Source organism: Ascaphus truei, chromosome 4 (assembly GCF_040206685.1).
Source record: "Ascaphus truei isolate aAscTru1 chromosome 4, aAscTru1.hap1, whole genome shotgun sequence".
NCBI classification, from domain to species: domain Eukaryota; kingdom Metazoa; phylum Chordata; class Amphibia; order Anura; family Ascaphidae; genus Ascaphus; species Ascaphus truei.
The window spans coordinates 405437408-405454592 of NC_134486.1; the positions used below are offsets into that span (position 1 = coordinate 405437408).

Here is a 17185-nt window from a genome sequence, read left to right on the forward strand (position 1 = left end):
ACAGCGGCCCCTCCCTTCTGCATTCTCACAGCGGCCCCTCCCTCCTTCTGCATTCTCACAGCGGCCCCTCCCTTCTGCATTCTCACAGCGGCCCCTCCCTCCTTCTGCATTCTCTCAGCGGCCCCTCCCTCCTTCTGCATTCTCACAGCGGCCCCTCCCTCCTTCTGCATTCTCACAGTGGCCCCTCCCTCCTTCTGCATTCTCACAGCGGCCCCTCCCACCTTCTGCATTCTCACAGCGGCCCCTCCCACCTTCTGCATTCTCACAGCGGCCCCTCCCTCCTTCTGCATTCTCACAGCGGCCCCTCCCACCTTCTGCATTCTCACAGCGGCCCCTCCCACCTCCTGCATTCTCACAGCGGCCCCTCCCTCCTTCTGCATTCTCACAGCGGCCCCTCCCACCTTCTGCATTCTCACAGCGGCCCCTCCCACCTCCTGCATTCTCACAGCGGCCCCTCCCTCCTTCTGCATTCTCACAGCGGCCCCTCCCACCTTCTGCATTCTCACAGCGGCCCCTCCCACCTTCTGCATTCTCACAGCGGCCCCTCCCTCCTTCTGCATTCTCACAGCGGCCCCTCCCACCTTCTGCATTCTCACAGCGGCCCCTCCCACCTCCTGCATTCTCACAGCGGCCCCTCCCTCTTTCTGCAGTCTCACAGCGGCCCCTCCCACCTTCTGCATTCTCACAGCGGCCCCTCCCACCTCCTGCATTCTCACAGCGGCCCCTCCCTCCTTCTGCATTCTCACAGCGGCCCCTCCCACCTCCTGCATTCTCACAGCGGCCCCTCCCTCTTTCTGCAGTCTCACAGCGGCCCCTCCCTCCTTCTGCAGTCTCACAGCGGCCCCTCCCTCCTTCTGCATTCTCACAGCGACCCCTCCCACTTTCTGCATTCTCACAGCGGCCCCTCCCTCCTTCTGCATTCTCACAGCGACCCCTCCCACTTTCTGCATTCTCACAGCGGCCCCTCCCTCCTTCTGCATTCTCACAGCGGCCCCTCCCACCTCCTGCATTCTCACAGCGGCCCCTCCCTCTTTCTGCAGTCTCACAGCGGCCCCTCCCTCCTTCTGCATTCTCACAGTGGCCCCTCCCTCCTTCTGCATTCTCACAGCGGCCCCTCCCACCTTCTGCATTCTCACAGCGGCCCCTCCCACCTTCTGCATTCTCACAGCGGCCCCTCCCTCCTTCTGCATTCTCACAGCGACCCCTCCCTCCTTCTGCATTCTCACAGCGGCCCCTCCCACCTTCTGCATTCTCACAGCGGCCCCTCCCTCCTTCTGCATTCTCACAGCGGCCCCTCCCTCCTTCTGCATTCTCACAGCGACCCCTCCCACTTTCTGCATTCTCACAGCGGCCCCTCCCTCCTTCTGCATTCTCACAGCGGCCCCTCCCTCCTTCTGCATTCTCACAGCGACCCCTCCCTCCTTCTGCATTCTCACAGCGACCCCTCCCACTTTCTGCATTCTCACAGCGGCCCCTCCCTCCTTCTGCATTCTCACAGCGGCCCCTCCCTCCTTCTGCATTCTCACAGCGGCCCCTCCCACCTTCTGCATTCTCACAGCGGCCCCCTCCCACCTTCTGCATTCTCACAGCGGCCCCTCCCTCCTTCTGCATTCTCACAGCGGCCCCTCCCACCTTCTGCATTCTCACAGCGGCCCCTCCCTCCTTCTGCATTCTCACAGCGGCCCCTCCCACCTTCTGCATTCTCACAGCGGCCCCTCCCTCCTTCTGCATTCTCACAGCGGCCCCTCCCACCCTCTGCATTCTCACAGCGGCCCCTCCCTCCTTCTGCATTCTCACAGCGGCCCCTCCCTCTTTCTGCATTCTCACAGCGGCCCCTCCCACCTTCTGCATTCTCACAGCGGCCCCTCCCACCTTCTGCATTCTCACAGCGGCCCCTCCCACCTCCTGCATTCTCACAGCGGCCCCTCCCACCTCCTGCATTCTCACAGCGGCCCCTCCCTCATTCTGCATTCTCACAGCGGCCCCTCCCTCCTTCTGCATTCTCACAGCGGCCCCTCCCTCCTTCTGCATTCTCACAGCGGCCCCTCCCACCTTCTGCATTCTCACAGCGGCCCCTCCCTCCTTCTGCATTCTCACAGCGGCCCCTCCCTCCTTCTGCATTCTCACAGCGGCCCCTCCCTCCTTCTGCATTCTCACAGCGGCCCCTCCCACCTTCTGCATTCTCACAGCGGCCCCTCCCACCTCCTGCATTCTCACAGCGGCCCCTCCCTCCTCCTGCATTCTCACAGCGGCCCCTCCCTCATTCTGCATTCTCACAGCGGCCCCTCCCTCCTCCTGCATTCTCACAGCGGCCCCTCCCTCATTCTGCATTCTCACAGCGGCCCCTCCCTCCTTCTGCATTCTCTCAGTGGCCCCTCCCTCCTTCTGCATTCTCACAGCGGCCCCTCCCTCCTTCTGCATTCTCACAGCGTCGCCATGGTAACCCAGCATCAAAGGACGCCGCTGGGTCACATGACGTCGTGTTGCCATGTCAATATGACGTCCCATGACTCCGCCACATCATTTGATGCCGGAGCCGAGCAAGGGGTGTGTGCTGAGGGGGGGGGGGGGGGGGGGGGAGACCAGGTGGTTAGAGGCTCAGACAAAGACTTACTGTAGGACCATCGTTATCCTATACAAGAAGAACCGCTGGCTCAGATCTCCCTCCCTACCCCTCCCCTCCCCCCCAAAAAAAAAATCAACGTCAGTGACAGCTGCTGTTAGTCTTGTGCAATCCGAGCAATATCCTACATGAGATTATTTAAATAAATCTGTTCTGTAGTATTAGATAATAATTACTACTTTTTTTTTTTTTTAAATCAACCCTTAATGCCATTTTTAATGAGCTCTAATACACTGAGCATTCTTTGATTTCTATAGCAGGCTTTATCCCACCTCCCCAGCAGTGCAAGATCTTTGTAACACTTTCCTGTTTGTGATCATTTGCTGCCAATATTCCCAGCAGTTTGAGCTGCTAACTGTAGCAATAGATAATGTTACCGTAGTCATATAAGAATACATTGTAGCTGCCGAGTTACACTGACTGAAGGATTGATTTGAAACTGAAAGGCGGCCATTTACTGAACCCTGGGAAGCGGGCTTTTGCTGATCGATCACGGGAGACCTAATCATTAGTCAGCTTAGGTAATTAGTTTTCAAAGGTAATCAAATGTATGAGAGAGAGAGAGAGAGAGAGAGAGAGAGAGAGAGAGAGAGAGAGAGAGAGAGAGAGAGAGAGAGAGAGAGAGAGAGAGAGAGAGAGAGAGAGAGAGAGAGAGAGAGAGAGAGAGAGGGAGAGAGAGAGAGCGCACAGCTGGCACTGCAAGCAAACAACACAATTCAAGGTGCGTGCTACATAATCAATAGTATATCGCTAGCACTCCCTGAGGAAGGTCCTTTCTGGACCGAAACGTTGGTTTGATCTGTGCTGATGTATTGTCTTTAATACAATTTGTTTACCATATTGCTTTGAGTGCTGCTTCTTTGTTTTCTCGCCTGGGAAAGCATTGGTTCATATATATATATATATTTTTTTTTTTTTAAGCGGCTTGGATTGCCTCTCGAACACATCGCCTGTCATTACCTGGACTCCTTGTCTGCTGTTTGATCACTGTACAACATGTGACAATGGTTTGGGGGACATGTAATAGATCCTATCATGAGTTTATATATGCTGTACCTGATACAGTGCAGGGGGGTTGTCGGGTTTTTTTCTATCCACCATAAACTTAGTGTTAGGGAAAACATTAAAACAAAAACAAAAAACAGCGTTGAGGGAAGTGCGTTACACAATGTTGATTAAAATAAAACTCCAGTTGGAAGAGAAAAACAAAAGAAAAACATGGGTCAGTTTCCTTTTATCTGGCTGTCTCTGTGCGTTCCCTGCTGATATCCTTCTCCTGGCTTCCTTCTAAATCACGCATCTCACACTCAATTCTCCTCCTCACTTGTATAGCTTTACACTCTTCTGCCCCTCCTTACATCTAAGCCCTAATTTCTCACTATGCACCATCCCGGCTCTTGCGTTCTGCTCAAGCATGTCTTCTCTCTACCCCCTTTGTATCTAAAGCCCTCTCCTGCCTTAAACCTTTCTTTCTCACTGCCCCACACCTCTGGAATGCCCTTCCCCTCAGTACCCGACTAGCACCCTCTCTATCCACCTTTAAGCCCCACCTTAAAACACACCTGCTTAACGAAGCATATGAGTAGCTCCGTGGCTGATACTTTACACCTTTTACATAATCCTTGGCCCCTTGCAGACGCACTTACCAGAACACCTTTCTACTGTCTCTGTACGTTCTTCCTACTTACCAATTAGACTGTAAGCTCTTCTGGGCAGGGACTCCTTTTCCTAAATATCACTTTTATGCCATAAAGCACTTCTTCCCATTATGTGTTATTTGTATTATGTGTTATGTATATGATTACCACGTGTATTACTGCTGTGCAGCGCTATGCACATTAATGGCGCTATATAAATAAAGACATACAATACAATTCCCTGTATGATTTTAGACTATAATAAGAAAGATGTTTTCATCTGTCATTGAGTGGCACTCACGTGGTCCACTTACAGCCCGAGAAAGTCGATCCTTGCCTAATAAACTGTATATCCTTCTTTTTTTTTTTTTAAGACCACGCGAGTGCCACTAATTTGTATCTCTGGACTGTCCGTGGCATCTGTTTGTATTCAGGACCACTGTTGGTAAGCACCGGTGGCCAGTAGACCAGGCACCACGAGTGCACCACTTCTTGAACTTTCATCTGTCACTGAAAATAATGTCCCTGCTGGCTGCATTTTAAACGTGGCACAAAGCCACATTTCTCTTTATCCTGCACATTCTGGAAAGGAAATTGCCGGTTCATTAGGAATTCAGGCACTGCTGTGTTTGTATAAAAGCTTTAAGAATGTGTAATCATTATTTTTTTTGGTGACACAATTCAGTAAAAAAATTAAATAAAACACTGCTGATAAAAAATGTTTTCCCTTAAAGAACATTTATTAAAGAACATTGAAGCTAAGATTTCAAAGTATAAAGTGTGATCTGCTTTGATAGCACTCTCGCATATTTCCCATGCGGTGTGATCCCATAAGACATTCCCTTGAATGACTGTAGTGTTTTTCCAGCGCTGCTTAGTAAATAGGTGGCTAAGTTATTCACATTGGCACCTGCTAAGCGTCACAGTGCAAGGCCCTGCAGGAGCCTCTGAAGAGAAAAGCCCTGCTTTTGTTAACAAGTTGGTTGTGCAGCTTCCATGCACAACCTCCCAGCAAATAATGACAAGGATTGCACTGCATGAGGAAGTGGTGTCCTATGGAAGCGATATACAGGCATACCCCGCATAAACGTACGCAATGGGACCGGAGCATGTATGTAACACAGGCATACCCCGCATAAACGTACGCAATGGGACCGGAGCATGTATGTAAAGCGAAAATGTACTTAAAGTGAAGCACTCCCCTTTTTCCACTTTACAATGCACGTACTGTACTGCAAACATCATATGTGTATAACTGATGTAAATAACGCATGTGTAACAGGCTCTATAGTCTCCCCGCTTGCGCACAGCTTGGGTACAGGTAGGGAGCCGGTATTGCTGTTCAGGACGTGCTGTCAGGCACATGCGTGAGCTGCCGTTTGCCTATTGGGCGATATGTCCTTACTCGCGAGTGTACTTAAAGTGAGTGTCCTTAAACCGGGGTATGCCTGTACAGTACAGTACAGTAGGTGTACTTGCTTTTGGGATCTTGAGCAGTAACAGAAACACATACGTAGACATCATTCCTTTTGTTGGTAAAACAAGCCTGCCAAAGTATGGGATTTTATTAAAGCCAACTCAATCTGTTTTTTTGTGGTGTTACATTTGAAAAACATGTGTGGAACTCCCATTATGTAGGGATGCCAAGAACGGGCAGATTTACAACATGAGGTTTTACTAATTAAATACAGATGGTATTGAAGTACAGATCGTAGATATATTTGAAATAGATACAGCAAAATGGTTGGGTTATATAAAGAAAATAATAGACTTGCACCCTCAACAGAATAAATACGAAAGGATTTTTAACTTGAGGAATAAAAAAGTAACTTTAGCAATGAAAAATGCATATGTAGCCTAAGTAAATCAAAATAAGTGTGCAAAGAAACAAGTTTCAATAAAGTACACATACAATCTTGCATACATGCTGCTGTTCCTGCCTAGATGTGTATACCTTATTACAGTGGTACTCAACTCCAGTCCTCAAGACCAACCATCAGGTCAGGTTTTCAGGATATCCCTGCGTCAGCACAGGCGGCTCATGAGCCGCCTGTGCTGAGGCTGGGACATCCTGAAAACCTGACCTGTTCGTGGCACTTGAGGACTGGATTTGAGAAGGTATACCCCTGCCTTATTATGTTACATGATAACTTAATGGTTAACGGATGTTGTATGTGAAATCTCCATTGATCGAGATGCAGTACGGGTCCCTGGATATTTGCAGGTAATGTCCTCTGCTAAAAGTGCCATCTCTGATCCAGTCAGATAGCTGATCATTTTTATTCACAAATGTCACCTTGTATTCATTATGTTTAACTCTTACAGTGAATATCCTAATATATCATTTTCACGTTTCTCTCCGTCGCTCTGCACCCCCCACACCCTTCTGGTTACTTGGTCACGTTATACTGATATTATAATGATCTTCACAAATACATTCCAGGAATATTGGTCGGGTTATTCTGTCTGTCGATCTTCATCTCTTACATGGTGTGTGCTACCTTATCTTGCTATACACATTGATGGAAAGCTATTTGGCGTAGACTTATTGCGCTCGGCGGTTAAATCAGGGCAAATAACGTAACGTTACATAAGACAGGGATGGATATACATATATAAACGAAGTAATTATATGCAACAATAACAGCCATACTAGAGCTCGTTAGCATAGACTTAATTAATATCCGGTTATTTCAGGCTAGTCTTGGAGTTACTCCCAGACAAACACTGAATTGGGGCTAATGGGGGAGAGGGAAAAATTACTATTATTTAAAATAAACCTAGGATTACTCTGTCACAGGATACCAGGCAGTTACACCTTTTTATCAGGATCACACATTGAGCAAAACATGTAAAGTGAACTAAATTGTGAGTTATTTGCATGAAAAGGCATACACACAATGATACACAAACTACATAAGAAGAGAATCACTTACTTGGGAACTGGGGTAAAAAAATAGACTTTCCTAGCTGCTGTGCTCTCTATAACAGAGTTTTTCTTGACCGGGACTTAGCTCCAAACGTCCTGTAACTAAAATCGTCTTGAAATCCCAACCGCGACCGCTACGTTCGTTTCTGAGAACTTGGTCGCAAAAAGCTGGACTTTTCCGGGTAGGTTTTGCTGAAGCCGGTGCCTTGCTATTCGCGCAAGAGCACTTTTTAGCACATTCGAAAATCCCGCCGCAGTTCTGGCGCTTGAGAATCTCCTAACTGATTGGCTGAGGGGTTTCTTATAGTATTTTGGAGTTCATTCACAAAATAGTACAGCCAATCACAGCGTGGGAACTTTCTTACTAGCCAATCAGAGCAAAGCCGGTCTTGTCAAGCTGGGCAAGCGGGGATTCTGAATCTGCCAAGGGACATGCGCAAGTTTGCCACCTTAGTCCCTTGCTATACAGAAGCCACCCGCTGGGTCAGGCTCCTCCAGGTCATGTGAGGCAAATGGTAGCCCAGACGGCTTCCATTTATCCCAGGACGTGGGTACTTGAGCCCTTCCCTCCTACCCAAATGGTCTTCACACCTCAGACATCCTCTGGTGGCTTTCAACTCCGATGTCTTACAGACTTACTGGCACCAAACTTGGTAGCCCTGGCCGTCTGTCGGAACATTGGTTATGAAAGTCCCAGCTCATTTACTGTGCACAACAGTATATACCATATTAAACAACTATTAATAAAATATACTGTTATATGTCCTAAGTCTCTGGGTATGGGGAATAGAATAGAAAGCTGCACTTTATTTTCTACTAGCCTTTATTCCCCACACACTATCTCATGGACTTGGACTGGACTCTAAGAGTCCCCTCACAACCTCATAATTATGGTTGGAGTGCCCTCGAACCCCAATATAGGTTCGGGGCTACCTAGGCAGTAACTGGGTATCCCCCTAAAACTAGGGACCCCTCATAGTTACAGGGACACTTTACATCCCTTTGCCCCATTTGTCTTTCTGGGCTGTGCTGAAGCAGGGAACCCTAGTCGCGCAAGCGTTTTGAAGGGGAGATATTGCCGGGACAATGTGCCTACATGTATACGAGAACCACTTCCTGTCTCCAAATAACAGCAATCCAATTACTCCCTGGATCAACATCCTTCCGATGTTTACTTATTTAGCATATCCCTGTATAACTTTCTAATAGATGTACAACTATTTTTTGAAGATATCTATTGTATCTGCCATCACAGTCTCCATGGAAAATGAATTCCACATTGTAACTGCCCTTACTGAAAAGAACCCTTTCCTTTGTTGCTGATGAAACCTCCTTTCCCCCAACCTTAAGGGATGACCCTGAGTCCTTTAAGATTTTTATTTAATGCAGACAGAGGAGTTTCATCTAATTTTTGTGAACTGCTTTTTCCCTTCAAAATACAAAGTGTGAAGGCACCTTTTAACTGCCTTACGCACCTATGTCTGCGTGTGTTATACCCAACATGGATTACTTGCACAAGTCCTATCTTCAGTGTAGAATCCCGCTTTCTTTTTCCAGGAACCAGATGGCAAGATGATACTCCAGCGACAACAAAAACACAGTTGAACAAGTGAAAGGGTGTTACTGCCCATCGCTATGCCAAGCAGCTGCACTAGGGATGTTCCATGAAACTGCTATATCAGGACCAAAACAAAGCAATTCCAGCTGATCGCAGCCACCCAACGTCACCAGCTGCTCAGCTCCGTAAATACTGTTTTCTAACTTTTGTGGAAACAAACATTTTTCTATTGTGCCTGAAAAGGGGGGAAAAAACTAAGACCGTTGCTTAATAGTATAAACAGTGTTAGTAATTGCTATTTTCATTTTGTGTGTTCCTCAAATCACTTAGGGGTTAGAGGCTGGAAAACAGAGGGAGCTGGCACACTGCTGTACAATTCTGTTTAGAGAATAAGATATATATTATACACACTATTATATTCAACCTTGAAAAAAGCTAGGTACCTTTGCGCCCAAGTTTTTTTATCGGGTGACTGGAACTGGTGGACTTATGTTTACAATGAGACTATATAACCTTTAGTGGGAGCAGGTGTGGTGCCTCAATTCTTTTCCAGCAGGTTCATAAGTACTCGAGTGTTATGTGCAAGGCAGCGATATGTACACCATACATGTTCAATTATAACATATGCCATTTCTCTCTCCTCCTGAAATGTTGATGGGGATGAAATGCATAAAGGGGGCCCTCAACTTTTAGACATGAAAAGTGCAATCTGTGTGTTTCTGTTACTTCAGTGAGAAATTCAACTACCTTGGTGAAGCTATAGGCTTTGTAGGAGTAATGTCTGAAAATGTAGCTTTATTAACCACAAGAATTAATGTAAATGTATAGATATGTGTTTAGGAAAAAGTATTTGTCATTACCAATAGGTACATATGATGCATACATATTGTCCTTATAGTGTATTGTACCTGAAAAACAGTAGGCATGTGAAGATAAAACAAAAGACAGGGGTGCCCAATGCTACATCCAATTGACAAAACATAAAAAGTAATTAGTATAAAGTTTAAATTAATTTAATGTATGTGAAGATAAAGACTCATATGTACCAAGCAATACTGTAGTGCCGACGAGTATTCTAAAACAAATCTGGGCAATCACCAACAAGACCCAGGTACATGCTGGGTACATGCTGGGTACATGCTGCAACATTTCAGTGACATTTCTGCAGACAGACTAATAGCCCCTCGGATTAACAGCGGGGGTCCCTGGCAGTCCCATTCAATCTGAGGGACCCCTGCTGTGTTAATCCGTTGGGCCATTAGTCTCTACAGAAATGTCACTGAAATGTTTGCAGCATGTACCCAGCATGTACCCAGCATGTACCCAGCATGTACCCAGCATGTACCCAGCATGTACCTGGATCTTGTTGGTGATAGCCCTAGATTTTCCAAGGCAAGTCTAAGGCAAGTTTTAGAATACTCATCGGCGCACCTGTATATCATCAGTCACTTTCTGCCATCAGAAGACACTTTACAGCTATTTTTTCTTATGGCATAGCCTGATCACTTGGTAGATGTGAGCCAATTGGTTTGCAGAACCACTCATCACAGAAAATATAAATGCTAATCTATACACACAATGAAGTGTATATGTGAAGATTAACACTGATTTGGAGAATTTTCCTCTCCCACCAAAAAGTTTTACGATTTAAAGGTTTATATAGATGTTAACAGTAATCAAGTAATCAGATACAATACTTAACTGTGACAGTTAATGGATATAAATGTGTGTCGGCAGTAGTGGGCATTCAGATATCTGATTTAAAGTTAAAAACCTGGGGCTTATTTAAAGATCACTGTACAACAACAGCACAAAGAGACTTTTATGTTAATGAAGGGACAAAGCGCTGAATACATCCTTCTTATTTTTGTCGGAAGCTTAAAACTGCTTCAGTGCTACATCTGTGTGTTGTAAAAACAACACACAGCAGAAATGTCTTAAACTCAGGAACTGTGTACAAACTGGCTTTCCACAAAAAAACAAAATTAACTTGACTAAGGCCGCGCTTATAGTGCGCGCGAAGGCGACGCGATGGATGACATAACCCGTCGCCGCTAGCGAAAGTTGTAATTTGCTTGCGGGCTACCAGGTCTTTGATTGGTTCAGAGGCTGTCACATGTGGCGACAGCCTCTGAAAAATCAAATTTGACAGGCTTCAAAAATTTGTGTCGCCAGTCTCGCTCCATCGCGTCGCGCTTACACTAAGTGCACGTGACGGCGGCAATACATTTGTTTTGCCGCAACGTCACGTCGCACTTACACTAAGCGCGCACGACGGCGGCAATACATTTGTTTTGCCGCGCTGTCGCTTCGCCTGCACTATAAGCACAGCCTAAAACGTCAATTAATTTCACTTTTTTTCAGTAATGATGGTGTATTATAGAATTGTTTCATTTTTAATTGTAAATTTGCTTTTTTTTTTTTGTTAATTTGTTGATCAAGCAACTGCTGCGATGAGAACTATTATACCCAGGCTCGGTGCTCACACGCTGGATGCCATTAAGTAGAATTCCCAATGTTGACCCCTCCCACTTTGTGAAAACAAAGCCTTTAACACTCTGCGTAAATGAGTGAATCAGAGGTCAGCGCTGCGTCTCCGCTGAAGGGATTACAGAACACGTGTACTTTATGCATTTTTAATGACTAGGAAAATGAGACCATTGGCTTTTATTACAGGCTACAGACAATCCTCACAACAGGTATTCAATGGATCTTTAAAAAAAAAAAAAATTAGTACTAAATGTTGACATTCTTCTGTAAGTTGGCCTGGATTTCCATAGGGGTAAGCACTATGGGGGTCATTTTCATACATAGTTAAAAGGTGTCCATTCATATTTTTTTGCCATTCTTTTCACAATCTTGTCTCAAAAACATTAGCAAAATGTCAAACAATTTATTGTAATTTTTTTAATTTGTGCCAGTTGATTGTTCTATTTTTTCAATGTTTCGCTGTATCTCATGTTTAAAATGTACATGGTCAATGTGTGTTCTGGTAACATATGGTCAAGTATTGTGCCTGTAAAACACCTATGTGCTGCATACCGTGCACTATACTGTAAGTAGGAAGCGTTTTGAGTTCTATTGTTAGAAAAGCACTATATAAAATAAAGTTGTTGTTGTCGTCGTCATTATTATTATTTTTAAAACAAATTATAGTCCTAATACAAAGAGCTGGAACTTCCTTCAAAACCTTGATGTAGAATAGTTTATTCACAGTGACCTGTTTAAATAAACATCAACTGGATCATTAATCCACCAAAGCCTTGTCAGTGGTAGTAACAAGCGATTTGTAGTAGTTTAAACAGGAGATTACTGTACGTAAACCTAGAAAAAATACTGCTGTACATTGTAGGGAGGGGAAAAGGGAGAGAAATACATTCTAGATGCAAAATATATTTTTGGGGGAAGGCTAAACAGCTCTAAGATACTGGTTGTCTATTCCTAAACCATACTGCACTGACACATTGTTCCTCATTTGTTTATAATCACTCTGCATCTTGATATGTGTTGATGCACATTGGACAGATAGCATAATATTCACATCTCTATACATAAATATTGTGGAGAGAAAAAGCTGCTGTAAATCCCCAGAAACATTTGTTAATGGAAATGTGCTGATTGGGATAACCAGATTGGGAGTAGTTTATAACGGAGGTGCTGGGAAAATGTACAGTATATTGCTTTCAGTTACATTTTCCTGGTTAAATATTTTTTTCAGAGTAATATTTAATAAATAACTCAAATTGTCTCATCATCAAAAAGGAAATCAAAATTAATGATGAATAACCAGCAGAAGCATATGAATTTAAAACACTTCTACGACCAAGTAATTGTATAATTGACCAATGTACATTTATGTTACTGTAAAGACTTATTTGTTGCCATCAAGAGCTATCTCCAAAAACTAAACATATCAATGAACAAATGCTTCATGCACTGTCTGGGCAAAACAAACAATTTCTTAACAAAATGTACTAAACACTGATGCAACTGATTAATTCATGTCAGTTAAAGAATAGGAAATACACTTTCATAGATAAAAACAATATTATATAGTTAACTTGTTGTTTAATTAGGTACAAAGTATTAGCGTTTGAGTAGTTAATTAAATATTTCAAGCCTACATTGAAAAGAAACGCATGTCATTGGTTTACAAATCTATATTCCAGACATATCTTTATTTTTTCATCAAATTCAGCACCATAAATCTTTTTCAACAGCGTTCAAAAGCAGCCAACCTTGACGAAAACATTCCCTAGCTTTACAAGACAGTTGCAAATTCATACAGGCAAGAAACCTAGGACACATTTCAAAGTTCATTAAACTAAGCTTGTAATAGAAACAAAATGATAAGGGGAAATAGATACGTTGGAGTTCCTGTTGGTTTTACAGATGCTAAAGGGGGAATATGTAACTGCCTCGGTGCCAGGGTGACTGCACAGCACTGCAAAACCTAATGCCCCTCGGGCATTGTAACGTTTAAATCATCGTGTGCATTCACAGGACCAGGGAAGTAGAAATTTAGAAGCGTTTTATACATTTCATGAATCTAAAAAATGTACGATGGGGATTATAATCAAACTTTTGTACAATTTTGTTTCACCTCCAAAAGAAGAAATTGCACTAAATGTGTAATTTCACAAATCCCATTACTTTTGCATGTACATAATCTTCTCTATAATTAATAGTTTAGTGCTGCTGTAGATAAATTAAGAGATTAATAAATAGCTAATGTAAAGAATGTAATTTTTATAACCATTCACTTTGATAAATAATACCCAATTACGAGACTCACATTAGCTTTCGGGCATCAGAGGGAAGGCAGAAAACAAACCCAGAGGTCTCTTAGCGTCAGATGTGTGATGTCCCTTCCTCAAAGATGTGCTCCTCTAATCGTCTCCACATACATGCAGCAAGAGGGAGCCAGGACTGTGACACGCTGCAGTGGGTTTTACCTTCACTGCTCCATACCTCCCCCCACATGAACTTCTCAGCAGAATACAAAGCACAGCTGCAAACTCACACACCATCAAGAGGCAGTGATTTTTCATTGGACTGTAACAGTGTCACAGCTTAAAAGCTGGAAGATTCAACATAGCATCGTCTTTTAACCCAGTGCACAAGTACTGTAACTGAGGATTTGATCTCAGCATGTACCTGCTTGAAAGGCAACACAATGCACTATCACCCCACTTCCAGGAACTAGATCGGCATGTAAAGGGTCGCTGGCTAATTTGCAATCTAATGTTGTATAGCTTCCCCTTTTTATTACATCTAACCAACTAATTCTGGGTTGGAGAAAAAAGAATCTGCAGCCAGAGGAACAAGGTGATTTATTTCACAGTCAGCTCTCTCTTTGCAAGTTAAAAGGTTTTCTTATGAGGCTCTTGCTCTCCTCTATGAGCTGTCATTAAGGTCAGCTCTCAAATGCTGCATAAGGATAGGACAGCCGAAACACACAATAAATCGATCCTTCAACAGAAGGGAATTGTAATAAATGTACAGTATATTAATCATTATTCACACAACATACGGAGAAAGGGGGCAAGGGGAAACACTTGCATTAAGGAAAATGTCCTATTAGCAGTACTGGGGAGGCCTTCAATACCCAACACCAAAAACACAGCATGGGTAATTGTTTCATAACAAGAAAAGATAAGAAGGCAAAGGAAGCCACCGTGGAAACCAATAATAAAAATCTCAACATGATAAGTGACAACCCTGCAATGGAGCCGGGTGCATTTTGGCAGCTTGGACTCCTGGACAGCTCTGTACACCGACAGGCAAGAAACATGACCCCAACACCACTTTGTGTACCTGACCTGGCTGCCAAACATGGGAATCTCCCAATACATGGGAAATATTTTAACACGTTATATGCTGGAGGGACCCACCAACCATCGAGCTGCAGAGCCCCAAATTGACTGTCATTGTCTTCCAAGATAGTGTAACCGCCCCCAGCATATGTCTTCCCGTTTTAACCCCATGATTGCCAGAGGCCACTGCAATACATTTCAGCCCCTCTCGCACCCCGAGGGGTTAATACTGACCTACGATGAGAGAGACTACCTTTTTAGCCATAAAGTCTGCCAATCACCACAATGCATGGGATACATACCCCAGCACTGCCACACACCATACTGGAAAGTGTACATTTACAAATACCTTGAAGGAATTGCAACGGTGTGATTGAAGGGGGGAGGGGGGAAAACAACGTATATCAAGGATTAATTTCAAAAGAAAAACCCGCAGGTTGTTCTTCAGCGTCAAAGGTATATGCATAAAACCAGGTATCTGCCAGTATAGGCTAAGGCTGATACAATGTAATGCAATGGGTTGGTGGGCAGTCCCCAGCCCTGGTGTACCTGATCTGTTTACCAACGAGCACTAGAGTGTAGGCGTATACATATCAATGGAAGATGCATCTCTTCAATGCATTGAAGGCCCCTGTGACAAGGAAAGGGGTTAAACTCCTAGTGCTTAAGTAAGGCAATGCAGGCTCGTCCAGCACCACCAAGAAAAAAAAAAAGAGCAGCAACCTCTGCAGGGAGAATGATTACAGAGCAATACATTGCGGTTCAGCACCACGGGCTGGGGGACAGCTCCCAGCACACAGACAGCCGAGGAAACACAGCCTCCCAATACCTGACATCAAGCCACCGACAAGGAGAGACCGAAACAGACGCTGACGAAATAATACTGTATACACACAACCACCCCAAGCCCCTGCCCACCCCCACTCCCCAATAAAATTCAAACCAGCCACCCCTATGCAGATGTTTTCTTAGCCCTGAAATGAATGGGAAGCTCGTTTCTGGCTCTCAACATGGTGCAGGACATGGCTTTTTTTTTTCTGCAAGAATTGGACGTGTCATAGTGGTGTGAAAGCTGGTGGTGTAATCCCACCTCTAAAGAGGGTAAGGGGAAGGTTATTCACCATGGCCCACCTCAAGCAGCCAGCCAGGGCCATCTTACTCAAGGGTGAAGGTTAATGAGCCATCACCCAGACACATCACACACCTTCTTCTTACAAGACTGGGTTTTATATATTTAGGACGTGTGTGGCTTCCCATTTCCTTACCCCCTCCCAATCCTTCAGCGCAAAAAAAGGGGTGACTGAGAATGACACAACACCAAATACCCAACCACAACCCCATCTTATGCCCCCCCCCCCCCTCCCCCCCGATGTACCCCTTTCTTCCTGCGCCCATCCAGAACAAGAAATGGCTACTTGTATTCAACTGAAAATAGAATAAACCACTACATAACACCAAAAAAAAAGAACCCCCACCAACCAACACCCCCCTCCTGCCCCCTCTTACCTCCATACTTGCCCCATCTGCAGGATGTGGATGACAGACTGCCAGATCCAGACCGAGACCCTGCAAAGCCTATCCGCCCCGGGGCTAGTGCTGGTGGAGTAGTAGTGTTGGTGGCGGTAGTATTGGTGGGGGGTGTTGCCCATCATAGGGGGCCCCCGGCTGCTCAGCCCTTCCACTGCCCCCAGCCCCCCCGAGCTGTAATCCTGGGCGAACCACCTGAAGCTGAGGATCTGCACCAGCACCGAGGGCACCAGCACGAAGAAGAGAGTCAGGGAGAACCACAGGTAGTCCCTCTTGGTGTAGTAGTGGGCAGCCAGCCACAGATCGGTGCCCACGTCCCAGAAGAAGACCAGCAGGGCCAGCACTATCCACAGGCAGTCCAGCCAGGCCCTCTCCCCCTTCCTCTTCGGGGGCCTGTGGGTCTCCCCCTGCCCCCCCGGTAGCCCCCCTGCCGCCCCCTTCTCCTGCTGCCCCTCTTCTTTCCCCAGCAGGGCTCGCAGGCAGGCGCTCCTGCAGCCCCAGTAGCACGAAGACGTGTTGCAGCAGTGGCAGATGTGGATGGAGCTGCTCTCCCCGGGACCCCCGTCCCCTCTGCTGTGCCCCGCCGCCACCGCTGCCTCGTCCAGATTGTGCAGCTGGGAGAAACCGGTACCGGCCCCCAACATACCGTCCGACTTGGCCGCCATCTTCCTTCCCTCTCTCTCCTCTCTCTCTCTCTCTCTCTCCTCTCTCCTCTCTCTCTCTCTGGGTGCTTCAAAACAGGGGGGAAACCCTCGGCTTCCGGGGAGTGACGTCACTTCCGCTCCCCCCTCCCTGCTCCTGTCCCTGCCTCCTCTCTCCCCTTGGCTGTCACCACCAACCAGCAATGTGGAGTTCAAAATGGCCGCCCCCTAGTGTGCTGGGGAGGGTGGAGGGGGTGGAGAGACAAGGTGTTAGGGGAGATATGTCAACTGTTACAGACCTGATGAGGGGGCTCACTGATATTTAATATCTACCATCATCTGACTGACTTTACAGGAGTCTCACTGAATATATATTATATATCTATATAGAGAGAGATTTTATATATATATATATATATATATATATATATATATACACACACACACACACACA

General features: G+C 45.6%; 1 protein-coding gene across 1 annotated transcript in view; it reads right to left on the reverse strand.

The window, feature by feature from the left end:
• XKR6 (XK related 6) overlaps window positions 1-16928 on the reverse strand; it is a 308599-nt gene extending 291671 nt beyond the window's left edge. Inside the window, exon 1 of the mRNA XM_075598699.1 lies at window positions 16070-16928. Coding sequence (XP_075454814.1) covers window positions 16070-16755 — 686 coding nt within the window. The 5' untranslated portion in view covers window positions 16756-16928. The remainder of the gene's footprint in view (window positions 1-16069) is intronic.
• Between the last annotated feature and the right edge of the window lie 257 nt (window positions 16929-17185).